At 42.0% G+C, this 22,169-nt stretch overlaps 1 protein-coding gene and 1 pseudogene across 1 annotated transcript in view; both read left to right on the top strand.

Annotated features, from left to right (window-relative positions):
- Positions 1 to 14,562, top strand: part of SPAG1 (sperm associated antigen 1) — a 63,310-nt gene extending 48,748 nt beyond the window's left edge. Inside the window, exons 15-19 of the mRNA XM_077748227.1 lie at positions 996 to 1,128; positions 3,074 to 3,200; positions 12,015 to 12,176; positions 13,127 to 13,498; positions 13,603 to 14,562. Of these exons, the coding sequence (XP_077604353.1) occupies positions 996 to 1,128; positions 3,074 to 3,200; positions 12,015 to 12,176; positions 13,127 to 13,498; positions 13,603 to 13,734 (926 nt within the window). The 3' untranslated portion in view covers positions 13,735 to 14,562. The remainder of the gene's footprint in view (positions 1 to 995; positions 1,129 to 3,073; positions 3,201 to 12,014; positions 12,177 to 13,126; positions 13,499 to 13,602) is intronic.
- A 678-nt stretch (positions 14,563 to 15,240) lies between these two features.
- On the top strand, positions 15,241 to 21,587 carry LOC144218369 (small ribosomal subunit protein uS5 pseudogene; annotated as a pseudogene).
- Positions 21,588 to 22,169: the final 582 nt, after the last annotated feature.

The following is a 22,169-nucleotide window of genomic DNA, read 5'->3' as shown; positions in this document are numbered from 1 at the left end:
ACTGGCTCATACCATGGAAAAGTCTACAAGTCAGGGATGGTTGGATTCAGGACTCGGGGATTCTTTTTTTTATTTATTTTTTTTAAATTTCTGAGAGAGAAACAGTGTGAGCAGGGGAGGGTCAGAGAGAGAGGGAGATATAGAATCTGAAACAGGCTACAGGCTCTGAGCTAGCTGTCAACACAAAACCTAACACGGAGCTTGAACCCACGAACCGTGAGATCATTGACCTGAGCTGAAGTCAGATGCTTAACCGACTGAACCACCCAGCTTATTTAGCTTTCTATTTTGGCTTCTCTCTTGCTTTTTTCACCCCATTTTTAGACACACAGATTATCCCCTTGTATCATTGGATGGCAGGATAGCTCCTCCTCCTTTCCTCCTTATTTTCCGCTGGAAAGAGCCAAGATTTTTCAGAAGCTGCCACAAAAATATTAGTGTATCTTACTGGCTCTCATAAGCCCATCACTGAGCAATTAGATTATTGTGGCCAAGAAAATATAACATGCTGATCAGTAAAACAAAAAAGATTACTCCAAATGGGAGGGCTAGCAGTTTGCTTTACCTCAACTACAGGACAGAGGGTGGAGGAGGTGTGATTTTCCAAGGGACTGTGGGTCCTGGACAGATGTCTACCTCAGGCTTGAACAGGTTTGTTTGTTCATCATTCATGAAATAGTTTTTCCACCAAACACTCTAGATGTTTGTATCTCCAGCAAAGTATATAGCAATATGGATAAAATAATAGTTACTTATATTTTATTTTCTAATTTGAAAAAAATATTATCATAATTGTGTAATTTTTACTTACAGCCAATTTGCCTTTTTAATTTGTATACCAAGTTTTCTTCCACTGAGACTTCAGCTCTGCATGGTATGTGGTCAGGTTAATTTGCAATAGAATTTCTGCTTACAGATGTACTGAAGATTTTGTAGAGGTGCTTATATGAATCCTTCCTCTTCTTTTTTTTTCCCCCTTGGGGGGTGTCCCGTAGATGAAAAAATGTTTAAAACCCTTAAAGAAGAAGGAAATCAATGTGTAAAGGACAAAAACTATAAAGATGCCCTTAGTAAATACAGTGAATGCTTAAAGATTAACAACAAGGAATGTGCCATTTATACAAACAGGCAAGTTCTTTGTAACTTTATGTATTTTTTACTTTCATTTTTTTAATTAAAACAGAGACAAATTAATTGCCAGTGTTTTCTCCCATCATTTTGAGAATTTATATAGCATATTGTCCTAGGTGAGTATCTTTTAAAGAGATGGGGCCATAGAAGTTCCAGAGGGATGGAAGGCATGAGGCGGGCTGGGCGTCCTCTGCCGCACGGGTTCTGCTGGCCTCGCTGCCCTGACGCTGCTGCGCTGTCCCATCTTGGCCATTCGTACCCACTGTGGCTTAGCCAGGTCTGCGTGTTGTCCTCTGTGTGGGAGCAGCAGTCAGTGCTTTTCAAACTTGTTTCTTAAGTGTCTTTTTTCTCTTGAAGTCCTAAGAGAGAGGACCAGCCTCCTTCAATGCTTAGCAGGAAAGGGCAGATTGTTCTGGAAAGCTGTTTAGATGCTATCTATACCATATAATGGTGAACGCTTGCTCTAGAAGTCTGGTGATTTGGGGATGTTTAAGAATAGGCGGACTCTGGGGTGATAGATAAGGAAGACGGCTCCTAAAGAGCAGGGACTCCCAGCACAAGATTTCCTAGCCATTTCAGATGAATTCTTTTCTAACCTCTCACTGGCTTTGTTTTTGTACATGTTTTCCTCTATTGGCAACCAGTTAGCCAAAAATTTTGTCATTAACTCCAACATGAAGTTTTCTCCTCTTCTTCTGTTCAGCTTCTGCGGTGTTGGGCATTGATGGCCACTCAGTTTTCCCTGGAAACCGCCCCCTCCTCCGCTTTGGTATCAGGGCAGACACCTCACGTGCCTGGCTCTCTTCTTCCTCTACAGGCCTTTCTTTCCCTGCCGTTCTTGGGGTTCTGAAGGTGTAGGTCCCTTTTTCACTCTGCATGCTCTCTGAGCCATTCCATCCCCCCTTCAGTTCCATTACCACCTTTCAGTTATGTCCCCCCACATCTCTGGGTGGGCTCCAGACCCAAGCACTCAGCACTCAGCTCCTCTCTGCNTAACCTACTAAGCCACCCAGGCGCCCCACCTCCTCTCTGCATTCCTGACAGACGCCTCTCTCCCCCAGTCTGTCTGCAAGCTCGGATGTCCTACTTCTAAATTCCTCTTGGGGGAGCCTTTCTCTCCGCCTTCCCCATCACCCAGGTCTTCGGCCACCACCGTCTCCTCCTAGATGTCTGCAACCCCCTCCTCAGCACAGGCTTGTTCCCTCTTGTCTCATTCTCCAAGTTGCAGCACAAGTAACCTTCCTAAAACATGGTGACCATGTTAGCCTCTGTTTGAGAACCCATTGGTGGACTTGCATGAAGCTCAGGCCCCTTGCCATGATTTACAGAGCTCTTCGCCATCTGGCATGGCCACCCTTCTACCTCATCCCTGCACCCAGCCAGCTGTATGGCACTTGTCTCAGTTCATCAAGTGTACCTTGTTCTCTCTCTGTGTCACTGAGATTCTGCTGTTGCTGGGACCTTGGCCACCTCTCTCCCATCCCGCATCGTAACTCTCGGCCCAGTACCTTCACACTGGATAATTCTCACCTCCTCTTCTGGGATTCAGATTATATATGTATAGCTTCTTCTGGGAAGTCTTGCCTGACTACTCCTGCCTTTGTCTCAGCCCCACCAGATCCGATAAGATTCTCAGCTGTGTGTTCCCAGAGCATCCTGTTCAGATTTTATTATGTTTGCTTGTTTTAACTGTCTGTCTCTTCCACTTAGACTATAGCCTCCTTGAGGGGCCTGAACTGTATTTGTCTGCAGTTGTATCCCCAGCGCCATAAATATGTATATTGCAAGAAAATGCCAAAATTAGAGTAAAATGTTAGGTTTCAGTGAGACAGCTGAAGACTTATTGAGCTATGTTCTGATTTTTATTAAGTGTCTAAATTCACAGATAAGTTGTCTTTGCTTTTCATAATACATACTTGGTTTCGTAATTACGTTCTACCAGAGCTCTGTGTTACTTGAAGCTGTGCCAGTTTGAAGAGGCAAAGCAGGACTGTGATCGGGCGCTTCAGATAGATAACGGGAATGTGAAGGCGTGCTACAGACGAGCCCTGGCTCATAAAGGACTCAAGGTGAGGGAGCCTTCATTTTAATAAGTTTCAGCTCTGAAAACAACATGTGGTTTTTATGATCATGCATCTTGGGATCATGGCGTGAGAGTGAGACTCTCCTGGGGTTTAATCCTGGTTCTGTGCTAACCAATCCCAAAACCTTGGAAGAGGCCTCAGATTTCCCCTACCTTTAATGTGGAGCTAGATGATTTCTAAGATTCCTTCCAGCTCAAAAATTATGATTTTATTTCCTGATTTCCCAAGGAATTTTGTTAGGGCAGATCTATTTTAAGGAACAGGAAGGATTATTACTGAATCACTGAAGTCAACCAGCAATGCCACTGGGTTCCTCCACGGAAGGACCGGGGTGTCTGCGGGGTGGGAGGAAGGCACCAGAATGGATGTATAATTACACTTTTCTTTAGGCTGATTCTTCTGCGTGGAAAACTTGAATGAATGTTCATGTTTGTAGAAAGTAACATCACAAGGAAAAGTTAGAACATACTTGGCTATGGTATTTCTTGAAATTGTTATTTCTTAAAAATCAATTTGATTAGGGGCTAATACAATGAAATTCACACATGGTAAGCTTACAGGTCTTTGACTTTTCTCTTTAGAGGTTTTTTTTTTTTTTAATTGAGATATAATGGGCAAACTAACATTGTATTAGTTTCAGGTATACAGCCTAATGATTTGATTTGCAAAATGATCACCAGAGTAAGTCTAGTTAGCAGCCCATCAGCACACATAATTGCAGTTTTTTTTCTTGTGATGAGAACTTTTAAGATCTACGCTTGCAGTAACTTTCAGATACGCAATACAGTATTACTAATCGTAGTCACCATGCTGTGTATTATATCCAGTGACTTATTTCTTTTTTAACTGGAAGTTTGTGCCTTTTGACCCATTTCACCCACTCCCAGACCCTGTCTTGCCTCTGTCAACCACCAGTTTGTTCTTTGTATCTGTAAATTCAGTTTTGTTTTTGTCCTTGTTTTCTAAATTTCACATACAAGTGAAGTCATAAGGTAATCGCCTTTCTCTGTCTTATTTCACTTGTAGCATGTGCCCTCAGGATCCATCCATGTTGTTGCAAATGGCAGGATTTCCTTCTTTTGTGTGACTGTAAATATACCGCATCTTCTGTGTCCATTCATTCATTGATGAACACTTTGGTCGTTTCCATGTCTTGGCTGTTGTAAATATTGCTGCAGTTAACTTAAGGCTGCAGATGTCTTTCAGATTTAGTGTTTTCATTTCCTTCAGATAAATACCTAGAGCTGGAATTGCTGGATCGTATGGTAGTTGTAGTTTTAGTTTTTTGAGGAGCCTCCATACTGTTTTCTGTAATAGTTGTATCAGTTTACATTCCCACCCACACTGCACAGAGGTTCCCTTTTCTCCACATCCTCACCAGCACTTGTTATCTCTTATCTTTTGGATGATTGCCATTCTGACAAGAATGATGCCTCATTGTGTTTTTGATTTCTATCTCCCTGATGGTTAGTGATGTTGTGCATTTTTTCAGATACCCATTGGTCATCTGTTTGTCTTCTTTGGAAAATTGTCTCTTTAGTTCCTCTGCTCATTTCTTTCTTTTCTTTTTTTTTTTTTTTTTTTTTTTATTTCTAGGAGAGAGAGAGAGAGAGACAGCGTGAGCAGGGGAGGGTCAGAGAGAGAGGGAGTCACAGACTCTGAAACAGGCTCCAGGCTCTGAGCTGGCAGTCAGCACAGAGCCCGACGCGGGGCCCGAACCCACGAACCGCGAGATCATGACCTAAGCGAAAGTCGGACGCTTAACCGACTAAGCCACCCAGGCGCCCCCCTCTGCTCATTTCTTAATCAGAGTCTTTTATCGATGTTGATATTCATTATATGAATTGTTTGTGTATTTTGGATGATAACTGCTTTTTAGATAGAGGATTTGCAAATATATTCTTCTACTTGGTAGTTTTCATTTTGTTGATGGTTTGCTTCACCGTGCAGGTTTTTAGTTTGATGTAGTCCACTTGTTTATTGTTGACTTTTGCTACCTTTGCTTTTGGCATTAAATCCAAAACCCAAGACCAGTGTCAAGGAGCTTACTACCTATCTTTTCTTCTGGGAGTTTATGGTTTCAAGTCGTATGTTCAAATTTTGTCCATTTTTTTGTTGATGTTCATCTGTAGTATTAGACAGTGGTCTAATTTTCCCAACATCATTTATTAAAGACTGTCCTTTCCCCAGTGAGAATTCTTGGCACCTTTGTCATAAGTTAGTTTGACAGTTTATGCAGGAGTTTTTATTTCTGGGCTCTCTGTTCTGTCTTTCTTATCTCTGTGTCTGTTATTATGCCAATACCATACTGTGTTGATTACTATAGTTTTAATAATTAATATAGCTAATATAGCTAAAATGTAGCTTTGTGTTTTTATAAAACTGTGTGTGTGTGTGTGTGTGTGAGAGAGAAACAGAGCATGAGCCGGGGAGGGGCAGAGAGAGAGGGAGACACAGAATCTGAACCACACTCCAGGCTCTGAGTGGTCAGCACAGAGCCCAACGCGGATCTCAAACTCATGAACTGTGAGATCATGACCTGAGCCAAAGTCAGACACTTAACCTACTGAGCCACTCAGGCACCCCTCTAATGTTTAAAATCAGGAAATGTGATGTTTCCAGCTTTTTGTTCCTTTTCAAGATTGCTTCGGCTATTTGCAGTGTTATGTGGTTCATATAGTAAGTTTTAGGATTGTTTATTCTATTCTCTGAAAAATGCCATTGGAATTTTGAATAGGGATTGTTTTGAATCTGTAAATTGCTTTGGGTAGTATAAACATTTTAACGGTATTATTTTTTTCCCATCCATGAGCATAGAAAGTCTTTCCATTTATTTCTATCTTCTTCAATTTCTTTCATCAATGTGCTACAGCTTTCAACGTACAGAGCTTTCACCTTCTTGGTTAAATTTATTCCTAGGTATTTTATTCTTTTTGATGCAATTGTAAGTAGAATTGTTTTCTTAATTTGGCCATTGATTTTTGAATAATGTAAATTCCTGTGTAGCCACCACTCCAGTCAAGGTAAATATTTGCATCTCTTCAGAAAGTTCCCTATGCCCATTTTCCTTAATTTCCTTCCTTCCGACACCACTCCCAGGCAGCCATTCATCTAGTTTCTATCACTGTACATTAGTTTTGCTTCGGGGCACCTGGGTGGCTCAGTCAGTTAAGCGTCTGACTTCAGCTCAGGTCATGATCTTACGGTTCCATGGGTTTGAGCCCCTGGTCAGGCTCTGTGCTGACAGCTACCTCAGAGCCTGGAGCCTGTTTCGGATTCTGTATCTCCCTCTCTCTCTGACCCTCCCCTGCTCATGCTCTCTCTCTCTCTCAAAAATAAATAAAACATTAACAAAGGTAGGTTAGTTTTGCTTTTTTTTGATAGTAACATAAACATAGTCCTGTAGAATGCACTGTATACTTTGGCATTTATTTATTTATTTTTATTTTTTATTTTTGCTCAGCATAACATCTGAGTTAATCCATACTATGTGAACATTAGGCATTGTTCCTTTTTAAAATTTTTTTTTTAAACTTTTTTTTTTTAATGTTTTATTTATTTCTAGGAGAGAGAGACAGCGTGAGCAGGGGAGGGTCAGAGAGAGAGGGAGTCACAGACTGAAACAGGCTCCAGGCTCTGAGCTGGCAGTCAGCACAGAGCCCGACGCGGGGCTTGAACCCACGAACCGCGAGATCATGACCCAAGCGAAAGTCGGACGCTTAACCGACTAAGCCACCCAGGCGCCCCCCTTTTTTAAAATGTTTTAAATGTTTTTTTATTTTATTTTTTTTTGAGAGAGAGAGACAGTGTGAGTTGGGGAAGAGCAGAGAGAGAGGGAGACACAGAATCCGAAGCAGGCTCTAGGCTCTGAGCTGCCAGCAGAGAGCCCAATGTGGGGATCAGGCTCACAAACCGTAAAATCATGACCTGAGCCAAAGCCCGATGCCCAACCGACTGAGTCACCCAGGCGGCCCAGGAATTTTTTCTTTTTTATNAAATACCACACTTTTTTTTTTTTTTTTTTTTTAACATATTCACCAATTAATTACATTTCAGTGTTTCCAGTTTGGGTCTGTTAATAAAGCTGCTATGATTTTTTCCACCCACATGTTATGAACTTGTTCATGAATTGGTACAGCAAGAGGCCAGGTGGGAGTGGGGATGGAGAGAGATGGTCAGATCATGAAAGGCCTGGGAGGTCACTAAGCCTGTGGTGACTAGGCTTAGTCCTGGAGGTGGTGGGAACCCCACAGGCCATGTGGTCCCGGGGGAAGGCACGATGGGTCACATTTGGCGGCGGTGTGGAAGGTGGATCATCGGGGACCCAGATGGAGTAGGGAGATGGGTTAGAAGCCCCCAGGGTCAGCTGCCTGAAGGAAGGTAATGATAGAAGAGAGAAGGCATACTGGTTTCCCAGGGCTGCCGGGACAAAGCAGCCACATCGTGGTTAAACTACAGGAATTTATTTTCTAAGAGTTCTTACGGTCCTTAATCTTGAGATTAAGGTGTCAGCAGGGATGACTCCTTCTGAGGGCCGTGAGGGAAGGGTGTGTCCCAGCCCCTCTCCTGGGCTTGCGGTTGGCTGTCTTCTCCCTTATCTTCACCTCTTCTCTCTGTATATGTCTGCCTTCCAGTTTCTTCTTTTTATAAGGACACCAGTCATACTGCATAGGGCCCGCCCTAATAACCTCATGCTACCTTGATTACTTTTTTAGAGAATCTGTCTCCAGAGATGCCGGGGTGGCTCAGGCGGTTGAGTGTACAGCTCTTTATTTCGGCTCACGTCATGGTACTGACCGTGGTTCTGGGATTGAGCCCCACGTCAGGCTCTGCACTGACAGCGTGGAGCCTGCTTAGGATATTCTCTGTCTCTCTCTCTCTCTCTCTNGGCCTCCCTTGCTCACACTTGCTTGTGTTCTCTCTAAAAGAAGAAAACCTATTTCCAAACATGGTTACACTCTAAAGTGCTCTGGGTCAAGCCTTCAACATAGGAATTTTCGGGGGAACACAATTCAGCCCATCATGGAAAGGGACATTAACTGAAGGTTGTTTGAGGGTAAAATTGACAGACCTACCGAGCAGTAAAATGTGCCGAGGAAGGAGCAGAGGCGGTACCNGGTGGAGTGTATAGTCGAGGGTATTCAGGAGGAGGGAGAAGCTTGAGCGGGGAGAGGGATAGTTCGGGTTGACATTCCTGAGTTTGAGAGAATTCTCTTAGTTTCTGCCCATCACTGACAGGGAAATACTATAAAAATATCTTCTGTAAAACCTGGGTATTGTTGGGACACGGGAGTCATGTTCTTATTCAGTGAGCATATGACCTGTGCTCATCGTGCATTGAGGAATCAGGCTACTCTGCGTCCTAGATGCAGTGGGGTGGCAGCACAGGGACAGTGCTGTGGCCTCCAGATCGGGGAGCCATGCAGCTAGCTGCCTGTCCCCTCTGTCGCCCCTCCCAGTTTGGTACAAAGGATATTGTAAAGGATACGGATGAACAGCCGGGTAGAGGTCTGTCTGGCCAGGTCCAGAAGGGTCCTGAGCACGGGAACTTGCCTCCATGGAGCTGGGGTGCGCCACCTGCCCTGCGGCTGGGTGCGTTTGCCGAGCCAGAAGCTCCACTGTAGTCACGGTGCCCGTGCCACCCGACTCCCCCCGACGCCTGCGTTTTTGGTTAGCAGCACACTCATTTATAAACCTCACGTGTAGATTCCTCAGGTGGTGTTGGCACCATGAATTCAAAGAGGCTTCTTCAGGACGTACTCCGCTTTTTCTGAGCTCAGTGCATTCAGGTACATGAGGTAGGTCTGCGTGGTGGCTCGCAAGCCTGTGCACTTCCTGTGGCTGCCTCACTCTTGGAACTTGGCCTTCCTGATGAAACGTGAGAGGTGTACCTAGTGAAAGGCTTTTTATGCTCCTTTGGAATGAATTCTAGAAATCGTATTCTGCAGAAAGATGACCCCAAATTTCAGTAATCCAATCCCACTAGGTTCTGAGGCTGGCAGCTTGCTTTTCTTGTTTGATTTCTTGCAGTTTCATTTGTATACCCTGTAGTTTGAGTTAGGTGCCAAGCGAATTTAGTTTCAGGATCTTCAGAAGCTACCACTGCTTATAAAACGCACCCGAACCCACACCTGGATCCATTTCCTTAGCGTGTCTGTGAGGAGCTGGCGCAGAGGCTCACGGCGAGCAGGTGCCCTGCCTGTGGTCATCAGCGTGTGTGCGCACACACACGCGTGCACCAGTTTTAAAAATTACAGGGCATTCACTTAGAATTCCTTCCCCCCCAAGTTTTTATTTAAATTTCAGTTCACATACAATACACTACTAGTTTCAGGTGTAGAATTTAGTGGTACACTTAGTACAACACTTAGTACACTTAGTACAACATTCAGAGTAAGTGCCCTCCTTGATCCCCAACACCTAACTCACCTGTCCCCCCCCATCCGCCTCCCCTCTGGTGAACGTCGGTTTGTTCTCTAGAGCTAAGAGTCTGTTTCTTGGTTTGCCTCCTCCCCCAACCCTTGTGTTCGTTTGTTTTGTTCACATTCCACATGCGAGTGAAATCATATGGTATTTGTCTGAGAATTGTTTGCTGAGTGCCATTTACGTGCTAGACTGTGGGAGCGTAGTGGCAGATAAGACGCGGTGCTTGCAGTAAGGAGTTTGCAGCCAGCCAGCTGGGTCTGCTAGAGGGCCAGAAATATCAAAAAGTATTATAGTTTAAGTGCATCTATTAATTTATATGTTATCACAAACACATGTGATGATACTTTTTTTTTTTTTAAGGACTAATGATGCAACCAGCAACTTTGAATGTCCTTCTTTTTGCAAGAGCCACACTTTCCTCTTCGTGTCCTCTCTGCTCTTCTCTCCTGCATGGCTGTCTCTCTTCAGGTCTTGTGTTTTCTGACGACTGTGTCAAAAGAAGACTCCTTCCCCCTCGTTGGTATCCATCAAAAACCTTGGTTTTCTTCATTGCTTTAGCAACAGTCCATACGTACTCATTTGTTGGCTTTTTTATATGTTTCCCTTCATAAGACAGAAACTTCCCTAAGGACCAGGCCACCTGACCATCCTTGGGATCTGGCAGACTGGCCCCTCCTCTTCCACGGCCTCCACTCTGCCTGCTCTCTTTCTACTTTTGCTTGCCTCTGTTTTAACTCTTACCACAGTGTATCTCCTGTTTTCTTAGATCTCCTTCAACCAGACAGATTGCTCTTTATGCAGATATTTTTTTTTTTTTTTTTTTTTGAATGGGTTGAAAACCATACTGACTCTGTGACTCTTGGACTTTCATTTCCGAGGCTGTAGCTCACAAAGCTGTTTTCAGGCTTCTCGCTAGGATTCCACAACTATATTCCCATTCACTTTCTGGTCCTTGCTGCCTCGGTCATCCCAAGGATTGTCTCTCTCTGACTCAGTTTTCTTACCTTGAAAATGGGGACAGAAGTTAGTATGTACAGGGCTGTGTGAGAGTAAACTAATACTTTCAAAATGCTGAGAAGAGTTAGCAGGAATGACTACCTCAGCTTGCCCTGGGGCCCCACCCCCTCGCCTTTGGTACGGTTCCCAGCATGAACACGTCGGGGTGGAAATACGGGGTCATTTGGGTTTTCTGTTCCAGCTGTCCTATGGTGATCCGTTCCTAACGGTATGTAATGTACTATCATTTGTAAATAATTTACCTTTTTTAATGAATTAGAGCAGGTTTATCTGTTTAAACAAATCCCTGGGTAGAGGAGGAAGGGATGTGGCGTCGCAGCTAGTGCCCCAGGAATGTCACAGAACCACTAGCTTAGCTCGCCTGTGCCCCAGCCTCTAGGGCGTGCTGTGATTGCTAGGTCCTGAGTACCTACGGAGGTTCTATATCACTGGAATTCTTTGCCTCCTCACAGAATTTTAGATTAATCAAAACATTGGTTTAGTCTGTAGTTTGAGAATATGGCCTGTTGCGTCAGACTCATTTTGTGGCTTCTGTCTCTGCTACCAGATTCTGCTGTGCTTTGAGTTTAGATGCCTTTTCTTTCCTCTCAGTCTCTCCCAGAGTGTTGTCTGGCTCTGTGGAAGAATACTATTGGAACAGTATATACAATTTTAAAGGGTTTTATGGTACAGGATGTGAGGTGAGAACCGACATTTGTATCGCCCTTTATAGAAGTTTAAATCACTCATGTTATTCATTTATGCTTCGTACAGCTTTGTGAAAACTCGAGTAGAAAAGGTTTTGTTATCCTTAAAGATGAAAAAACTGAAACTCAGGTTAAATGAGTAGGATTTTGTTCTAGTTTCTTTTAAGTTTATTTGAGGGGGCGGGTGAGGGCAGGAAGGGCAGAGGCAGAGAATAAATACCAAACAGGCTCCGCGCTGAAAGCCCAGAGCCTGACTTGGGCTCAAACTCATGAACCGTGAGATCATGACCTGAGCTGAAATCCAGAGTCGTACGCTTAACTGGGCCACCCAGGCGCCCCTGTTCCAGTTTCTTATTTAGTGGATACTAATGTGAGGCCATTCGTTTGTTTAGCAGACAACAAATGCCTCCTGTTCATGGGGGACTGTGAAGGTGGTGATACACGAGTGAACTGGATTCTAAACAACCCCAGATTCTGTGCTTGCTCTTCTGTGTTACGGGTTTTAATATTTCAGTCCAGGACCACTTTGTGGGTCTGACTTTGTAATCAGGCCACTACAGGGAGCCCACTGCACACATTCCGCGCCACTCTGCTCCTCAGTCTCGCTCATGCTTGGGCTAATCCATGCCTCTTATTATGAGAATTATTTTCTCTGCTTTTCTACTTTCAGGATTATCAGAAAAGTTTAAACGATCTGAATAAAGTTCTGCTGCTGGATTCAAGTATTATTGAGGCAAAGATGGAACTGGAAGAGGTAACCAGATTCCTTAACATTAAGGATAATGCATCATTCAGCAAAGAAAAAGAGAGAAGGAAAATTGAAATTCAAGAGGTATTTGTATTTGGTTATCTTTGAAAGTACTCTCTGGGGGATATCATAGATTCTAAAGTCCTATTTCTATGAGTTCCACAAAAAGAATTTAAATTTTCTTTTTACTCGGTTGTTCAGTAAAGAAATTTTAACCAATTAGAAAGACAAAACTTTCCTTGACCACAGTTGGCCACTGTATATCCTAGCTTGTGTCCATGGAGGGTATGGGCAGTCTGCGTTCCGGAGGCTTCTCCTTTCTCTCCTCCTCCCACCCCGCCACCCCCGCCTGGCCTATAGTTTGCGTTGTTTCTGCTCCAGATTGCTCTGGAAGCCTCTGGCCAGTGAACTTTGCTTCAGGGTACACCTGGAGAATCCTGACAGGACTCATTCAGTGTCAGTGGCCCTGCCGGCCATACCCCATAGGGATTTTTTGATTGATTGAGACCTTTTTAGCACTCTGAAACAAGACTAGCCTAATCGGAGATTGTGAAATATCCCAGAATCAAACTCAGTCTCTTGTGCTCTAGCTTTTTCATTTGTCTTCAGTGAAGAATGTCAGCTCCTGAATGCCTTTGTATTTGTGAGTGCCAATATCACCCCATTTATCATACATTTCCACTAAGGGGAAGAGGCTAATAAGTGAGAGAAGCTAGAAGTATTTTCCAAGGAGGGAAGAAAAAATATTACAAATTCATGTCTGTTAAATAGAACGTTGTTATAGGTCTTTCATGGAAAACTCAAGTTCATGCTCATGTATTTTTTAAACTTAAAAAAATACTTTCAAGAATGGATACTTGAAACTTCCTAGAAAGAGTAGATTTTACTATTCGTTATAAATTACACACTTTTCACTTAGAATGTGATTAAAATAGAGTCTGCCAGTGTGTTTCAGTTCCTTCCCATCTCCATGCATAGAGCTTGGGATGTGCAGGGGCTGTTGCGTCACAGGATAATCTCTTTTCCTCATGAAGGTGAGCGAAGGCCACGAAGAAGAGCCAGATGGGACCTCTGCGGAGGTGGCCGGTGACTGCCTTGCCGCTGGGAAGGGGGACGCAACCAGCGGGCCACCAGCACACTGTGAAACACTCCCGATCGCCAGGCCTAACAATGCCTATGAATTTGGTCAGCTTATAAAGGCCATCAGCACAAGGAACGATAAAGAGGCCTGTGCACACCTTTTAGCCGTCACTGAACCAAAAGATTTGCCAGCATTGTTGACTAACAAACTTGAAGGGGATACATTCCTCCTCCTCATTCAGTCTCTGAAAAATCATCTTATTGATACAGATCCGTCATTGGTGTATCAGCATCTTTTATATCTGAGTACAGCAGAAAGGTTCAAGGTAAGCGGAAGAACCTAGAGATACCGATTTTTGGTTTAGGGTTTCTGTAATGTTAAAATGTTCGTTTTCTAATTAAGCTAATACAGTTTTTCTCCTTCTTCCAGATGATGTTGACACTAATTAGCAAGGGCCAAAAGGAGCAAATTGAACAGCTCTTTGATGACCTCTCAGACACTCCAAACAAACATTATACTTTAGAAGATGTACAGGCCCTAAGAAAGAAGTATGAGCTTTAAATCAGGCTACTGTTCGATTTCTTCCACGCATGTATGAGTTCCGGTGGTGCTAATGGGATGATACTGTAATAGCGTTGCATGGATAAAACCTGGTTCAGAAAAGATCCTTTGGTCTGGACTATAAAATATTTTACGTATTTTTATATATAGAACATGTATATTCTACAATATGCTTTTTATTAGTTGTAAATATTTTCCTCAATTCCAGAGCTAACATCTTTATATTTAATAATAAGTATATTGGGAACTTGTTAAAGTACATTTTAATTTATATTCTACATTTTCTTTTAATCGTTAAAAATCTGACATTTCTTCGGGCTATAAAGGATTCCTCTTAAGTTTGATAGAAATGTATTTAAAAGTGAAAATCATTAATGGTGATTGTTCTATCACCTTTGTTTCCTGCTATGATATATATACTATTTTATACTACTTGTGGATTACAGTCTGTTGAGGTGAAATGAAACCCTTAAATCTTATAATATGAAATGATTATTAAATAAATTGTGATTATTAGAGCTATAAGAGGAACTTACATGGAAATATTGCCTAATAATTAAAAATTGGCAAAAATTTCTACTAATTTTTACTACATTTTAAAAAGCTGTTTCCCAACAACTGTATAAAAGCAGACTAAGCCTGCGTGGTCACCTCCGCATTCTCCCCAACGTTTAGGTGTCATCTTCACCCTTTTTCCCCCCCTCCTTTAAGCATGACCACATTTATTCCCTTAATGGAAGAGGGAAAGTGAAGTAATCTTATTAAAAAGTCTCCTTTGTTAACTGGGTCAAAGTAAAGGTATTTCTTACAATAAAACATTCAGGTCTCTATCAGTGTACTGTCATTTATTGCTATAGCTTTTAGTTCTTTTTCTAGAGCACTCTTTAGAAGTTAATATCAAAGATAAGCATCACTTTCATTATTTATTTCCATATTTAATCTTTTAGAATTATGAAATTTTAAAAAATTGCTGGTGGTGAACGCTATCTTTCAGACTGACATTTTTAACTTCTTTGTTCATTAATGAAAAGCTGCTGTGATGGGTATTTAATCTTCAAACTAATTTTTCTCTATAGTAGAAACATAAGAAGGAAACTCTTTTGTTGACCGTTACATACCCAGCACCTAGCTGCACAGGGCCAAGCTGTCTGCCAGTGGTGACCCGTCCTTCAGAGGAGCGGTGAGGGCCCAGCGGTGCCAGTTGTGTGGGTCATGGCTGGAGAAACCATTTCTTTCCAGCACCAGCCAGGGTACTGACACAGAACTCCATGACTGAGGGGAGGGGAGACGAGGTGAAGGAAGCAGAAAGCAATATCAAAGAACATTAAAAGAATGCAGTTCCTGCAGTCTGCTTCAAGGTTTCAGCAGGAAGTCTGCCAATATGCCTTTGGGGGTATCCCAGCCAAAGATCTCCCCACCAGGCTGCCCCACTGGGTCCACAGGCATCCCCAAAGCCCTGTGTGTTAAACTCACACCACCTCCCATGATGTGGCTGGATCCCTGTGGATGCTCCTGAGTGGCGCAGTGAGAGGAGGTCTGGTGATCAGAGTTTTCTCAGAAAAATGGACCAGAGTCTGGGCAAGGGAGAAATCACTGACTAGAGCTGTAGCACCACCTTCTGGAAAACAAGAGAGGGTTCCCGCAGGTAGACAAGTTAAAGAAAAGATGGAAAAGTTGTTTAAGAATTCTGCCACTAGGGGGAGCATGACAAGTGGAGCAGGTTTACTCCTTCAAAAGCTGAGGACACCTCTGATGTAGTGACACCAGTGATCGTACCTCATCTGAAGACAAACCAGTTGACTCAGGAGGTGTCTGCTACTTCTAATGTGAAAATAGCAATACAAACATACAAGAAACATGAAAAATCAAGAAAATATTTCATCCCCAAAAGATAAGCAATAATTCAACAACTTATTGAGGATCTAGCTCATAAGTCAGAATAGCTGTTTTGAAGAACACAACAAGCTACAAGAAAACTCAATGATATTAGGAAGGAAAACATGAAATGACCACCAAAGAGAGAGAAATCACAAAAAAGAACCAAATTCTGCAGTTGAAGAATTCAGTGAATGAGATGAAGGCTATACTAGCAAGCCTCTGTTGTAGAATAGAGCAGATGGAAGACAGAATAAATGACTTAGAGAATAGGAATTCTGAAATAATCCAGAATCCAGAAAACAAAAGGGAGAACGGGGCAGAAAGTTTACTTTGAAAAATAATTGAAAATTCCCCAAAGCTGGGGAAAGGACTTGAACATCCAAAGTCAGAGCTCATAGATCACCCTATTATCTCAATGCAGAAAAACCTCTCAGACACACTGTAAGGAAACTACCAAAAACCAAAGAATCCTAAAGACAGCCGGGGCGGGGGGCTGGGGGGTGGGTGACTTACAAAGGAAGCCCCATTAGGCTGTCACAGCATATTTGTCAGCAGGAAAACCTGGAATGACATATTCAAAGTGTCAAAGATAAAAACTGCCAGCCAGAGTTACCCTTCAGAGATGAAGGAGAAAGATTTGCCCAAAAGACAAAACCTGAAAGAATTTACCACCACTAGGTCTACCTTGCAGAGATGCTGAGAGTAGTTCCTCAAGCTGAAATAAAAAGATGTTAATCAGTGACATGAAACCATCTTTACACTGGTAAAGATGAAAAACATTGAAATTTAGAAAACTCTATAAGATGGTATATTAGCCACTTAACTATAGTATACCATCTTACAGAATTAGAGCTTTCTAAATTTGAGTACTTTTCACCTTTTCCTTTAGGAAATGAGTATTAAAAATAACTTGCCACTATAATTTGCTGACAGTACACAATATAAAAAAATTATGGTGTCAAAAAATATGAGTAAAAGAATAAAATAGTAGACCCTTTACAGACAAATGAATATAGGTTGCTATCAGCAATAAAATGGACTGTTCCATGTATGAGATGTTTTATGTAAACCTCATGTTAGCCACAAAGCAAAAATTTAGGTTCACAAAAGAGAATGGGGAAACCTTATATACCACCATGAAAAATCAATTTACAAAGGTGAAACAGAAGGAAAAAGGAACAGAAGGGGGGAAAACAGGAAAAGGAACAAGAGAACTACAAAACCACCAGAAGGCAATCAGTAAGATGGCAGTTCTAAATCCCTACATGTCAGTAATTACTCTAAATGTAAACTGAATTCACCAATCAAAAGGCACAGAATGGCTGGATAAAAAGAAATAAGACTCAACTATATGCTCTGTACAAGAGACGCACTTCAGCTTCACACCCTTAGGTTTAAAGTGAAGTGATGGAAGAAGATACTACTTGCAGGTGAAAACCAGAAGACCAGGGGCGCCTGGGTGGCTTAGTCGGTTAAGCGTCCGACTTTTGCTTAGGTCATGATCTCACAGTTTGTGGGTGCGAGCCCCATGTCGGGCTCTGGGATGACTGCCAGCTCAGAGCCTGGAGCCTGTTTCAGTCTGTGACTCCCTCTGTCTCTGACCCTCCCCTGTTCACGCTGTCTCTATCCTAGAAATAAAAAAAAAAAAAAAATTTTTTTTTGAAGAAAACCAGAAGACCAAGGATAGCTGTACTTGGCCTTAGGCCAAACAAAACCAAAAATGGTAAGAGACAAAGAAAGTCATTCTATAATAAAGGGGGTCTGTATAGCAAGATGATACAACAATCATAAACTGTATGCACTCAACATTGGAGCACCTAAATAGATGAAGCAAATACTAGCAAATCTGAATGGAGAAGTAGAGAACAGAATAATAGTAGAGGACTTTAATACCTCACTTATAGCAATGGATAAATCATCCAGACAGAAAATCAACAAGATGTTAGATTAAACCATATTTTTGACCTAATGGACCTAACAGTCATACAGAAATTTCCACCCAATAGCAACAGAATATATTCTTCCCAAGTACACAAGGAAGATTCGCCAGGATAGATAATATGATAGGATACAAAACAAGTCTTAGCAAATTTAAGATTGAAATTGTATAAACTATCTTCTGACCACAATGGTACTCAATTACAAATCAACAAAAAGAAAGCTGGAAAATCTATAAATATGTGGAAACTCAACAACACACTTCTGAACAACCCAGTGGGGTCAAAGAAGAAATCAAAGGGGAAATAAAAAATTATCAATTGAAAATGGAAACAGCAAAACTGTGCAAAAGCAGTTCTGAGAGGGAAGTTTAGAATGATAAATGCATTATGTTAAGAAATTAGGTCTCGGGGCGCCTGGGTGGCTTAGTCGGTTAAGCGTCCGACTTTCGCTTGGGTCATGATCTCGCGGTTCGTGGGTTCGGGCCCCGCGTCGGGCTCTGTGCTGACTGCCAGCTCGGAGCCTGGAGCCTATTTCAGAGTCTGTGACTCCCTCTCTCTCTGACCCTCCCCTGCTCACGCTGTCTCTCTCTCCTAGAAATAAATAAAAAAATATTTAAAAAAAAAAAAAAAAAAAAAAGTTAGGTCTCAAACAGCCTAACTTTACACCTAAAGAGTTATAAAAAGAACAAACTAAGTTCAAAGGTAGAAGAAGGGAGGAAATAAAGACCAGAAATAAGAGTTGAGAAAAAAAATAGATTTTTCAAAAAGATAAATGAAATTGTTAGCTAGACTAAGAAAAAAGACTCAAAATCAGAAATGAAAGAGGAGACATTACAGAAATACATAGGATCATAAGAGTCTACCATGAAAACTTACACATCAACAAATTAAATAGCTGAAGAAATGGTTAAGTTCCTAGAGACACAGAATTCACCAAGACTGAATCAGGAAGAAACAAAATCTGAACAGATTAATGATGAGAGAGTGAATTAGTAATCAAAAGCTTCCTAACAGAAAATTCCAGGACCAAATGGCTTCACTGGCAAATTCTACCAAACATGTGAAGAAGAGTTATTAGTCCTCAAACTCTTCCAAAAAACTGTAGAGGAGGGAATAGTTCCAGGCTGATTCTATGAGGCCAGCATTACTCTGGTATCAAAGCCAGATAAGGACCTACAAGAAAACTAAAGACCCGTATCTCTGAAGAATGTAGATCTGAAAATTCTCTATAAAATCTTAGCAAACCAAATTCAAGAACACATTAAAAGGATTGTACACTATGACTATGTGGGATTTATCCCTGGGACCAAGGATGTGGTTCAACATGGGAACATCAATTCATATGCCACCATTTAATAGAATGAAAGATAGAAATCACACAGTCACCTGAATAGACGCAGAAAAAGCATTTGACAAAACACAACATCCTTTCATTATGAAAACTCTACAGACTGGGGCGCCTGGGTGGCTCAGTCGGTTAAGCGTCCGACTTCGGCTCAGGTATGATCTCACCGTTCGTGGGTTCGAGCCCTGCATCGGGCTCTGTGCTGACAGCTAGCTCAGATTCTGTGTCTCCCTCTCTCTTTGACCCTCCCCTGTTCATGCTCACGCGTGCTCTCTCTCTCTCCCTCCCTCCCTCTCAGAAATAAAAAACATTAAAAAAAAATACGGACTGGATACAGAAGGTGTTCCTTATGTTCTGTATACAACACAATAAAGGCCATACATGACAAGCCTACACCTAACTTGCTCAACAGTGAAAAATGGAAAGCTTTCTCTAAGATTAGGAATGAGACAAGGATGCCTGCTCTCACCACTCTTAATACAAGTGTTAGAAACCCTAGCTAGAAGAATGAGGCAAGACAGAAATAAAAGGCATCCAAATTGGAAAGGAAGAAGCAAAACTTTTGTTGCAGTTGATACTGTATATATAGAAAATCCCAAAGACTCAACTATTGGAGCTAATCAATAAATTCAGTAAACTTGCAGGATATAAAATCGACATAAAAAAATCAGTTGCATTTCTATAACAATGAAACATCTGAAAAAGAAGTAAAAATGATCCCATTCACAGTAGCATCGAAAACAAAATACTCAGGCTAAATTTAGCAAAGGCAGATCTGTACAGCAAAAACTATAAGACCTCATTGAAAGAAATCAGAGATTAGACAGACAAATGGAAAGGGATTCCATGCTTATGGATTGGAAGAATTAATATTGTTAAAATGCCCCTATTACCCAAACCCATCTATGGATTCAGTGCAATCCCTGTCAAAGACCCAATGACATTTTTCACAAACATAGAAACAAAACAAAACAAAAAACCTCCTAAAACTTGTACGGAACCAGAAAAGAGCCCAAATTGCCAAAGCAATCTTGAGAAGAACAAAGCCAGAGGCATCACACTTCCTGATTTCAAACTATACTACAAAGCTGTAGTGATTTAAACAGCATGGTACTGGCAGAAAAACAAGACACACAGACAAGCAGAACAGAATAGAGCTCAGAATTAAACCACTACATATACGGTCAACTAACATTCAACAAGGCAGCCAGAATACCCAGTGGGGAAAGGATAGTATTTCAACAAACTGGGTTGGGAAAATGGGATAAACAGAGAAAAGTGAAACTGGACCTGAAATCTTACACCGCCCACAAAAATTAACTTGAAATAGGTCAAAGATTTAAACATAAGACCTGATACCATAAAACTCCTAGGAAAAACCAAACAAAAAACCCAGAAAAGAAGCTCCTCAATATTAGTCTTGGTAATGATTTTTTTAAATGTTTATTTATTTTGAGAGAGAGAGCATGCAAGCAGAGGAGTGGACAAAGAGAGGGAGAGAGGAAATCCCAAGCACGCTCCATGCTGTCAGCACAGACAGAGCCCAATGTGGGGCTCAATCCCATGAACCATAAGATCATGACCTGAGCCAAAATCACGACTCAAAAAGTTCAACCAACTGAACCACCCAGGCGTCCCAATCCTGGCAATGATTTTTTTGCATACGACACCAAAAGCACAAACAACAAAAGGCAAAAGTTAACAAGTGGGACTACATCAAACTGAAAAGCTTCTGCACAGCAAAAGAAATCATCAACAAAATGAAAAGGTAATGTACAGAATAGGAGAAAATAATTTGCAAAGCATATATTGGATAAGAGGTTAATATCCAAAATAGATAAATATTTTGAGAAAACACCAAATGGTGGATGGCACTGGTGTTACAGTTAGACCCAGAGGCCTGGGGACCCTGGAATGGGGGGTCATGGTAGTTCCCACAGATGCTCGGGCAGCAGCATCCAGGACCGGGTTACGGCTTTGGTTGGGCCATAGCTAAGACCAAGGCTAAGGCGCTTGTGGAGGCCAGGCTGAGGACAAGAAGTAGATCCCCATTACCAAGCTGGGCTCCCTGGTCAAGGGCGTGAAGATTATGTCCCTGGAGGAGATCTATCTCTTCTCCCTGCCCATTACGGAATCTGAGATCATTGATTTTTTTCCTGGGGGTGTCCCTCAAGGATGGGGTTTTGAAAATTATGACTGTTCAAACCCTTGCTTGCCAGCAGACCAGGTTCAAAGTTTTTGTTGCCATCAGAGATTACAATGGACATGTTGTTCTGGGTTTTAAGTGCTCCATGGTAGCCACAACCATCCCTGGGGCCATCATCTTGGCCAAGCTTTCCATTGTCCCTGTACAGCAAGGCTACCGGAGGAACAAGATCTACAGGCCCCACACCATGCCATGCAAGGTGACAGCCGCTGTGGCTGTGCTAGTGCGCCTCAGCCCTGCCCAAAGGCACTGGCATTGTGCTCAGAAGCTATGATGATGGCTGTTGTGATGACTGCTACACCTCAGCCAGTGGCTGCACTGTCCCCCTGGGCAACTTTGCCAAAGCCATTTTGATGCCATTTCCAAGACCTAGAGTGATCTCACTTCTGACTGTTCACCAAGTGTCTGTCAGGAATTCACTGACCATCTTATAAAGGAGCACATCAGTCTCTGTGCAGAGGCTCCAACTGTCACCAGCATATAGTTTTACGCAAAAAAAATAAAGTGAATTAAAACCTGTTTAAAATACACACACACACCCCTCACATTACTCAATACAAAAACCAATCCAAATTAAAAAATTGGCATTTTCCCAAAGAAGACTTCAAAATGGCCAAGAGGTTACATGAAAAGATGCTTAACCTCATTAATCACTAGGGAAATCAAAATCACAATCACAATGAGATATCACCTCACACCTATTAGAATGGCTGTCCTCAAGAAGACAAGAGAAGCATTGGTGAGAAGGTGCACAAAAGGGAACACTTGTACCGTTAGTGGGGTTGTAAATTGGTGCTGTCACTATGGAAAACAGTTTGAGGTTCCTCAAAAAACTAAAAATAGAACTATCAATATGATTCAGCAATCCCACTGTGGCTGTATACCCAAAGAAATGAAAACAGGATATGGAAGGTTATGCAATCCCATATTTATTGTAGCATTATTCACAATAGCCATGGTACGGAAACAACTTAAGTATGCCCGTCAACTGATGAATGGGTAAAGGTTATACATACCCACAAACACACACACAGACAATGCAATGTTATTCCGTCATAAGAAGGAA

This window comes from Crocuta crocuta, unplaced genomic scaffold, assembly GCF_008692635.1.
Source record: "Crocuta crocuta isolate KB4526 unplaced genomic scaffold, BGI_CrCroc_1.0 scaffold39, whole genome shotgun sequence".
In the NCBI taxonomy this organism is placed as follows: Eukaryota; Metazoa; Chordata; class Mammalia; order Carnivora; family Hyaenidae; genus Crocuta; species Crocuta crocuta.
The sequence above is the reverse complement of the archived record's forward strand: the minus strand, read 5'-3'. Positions and strand labels throughout refer to the sequence as shown.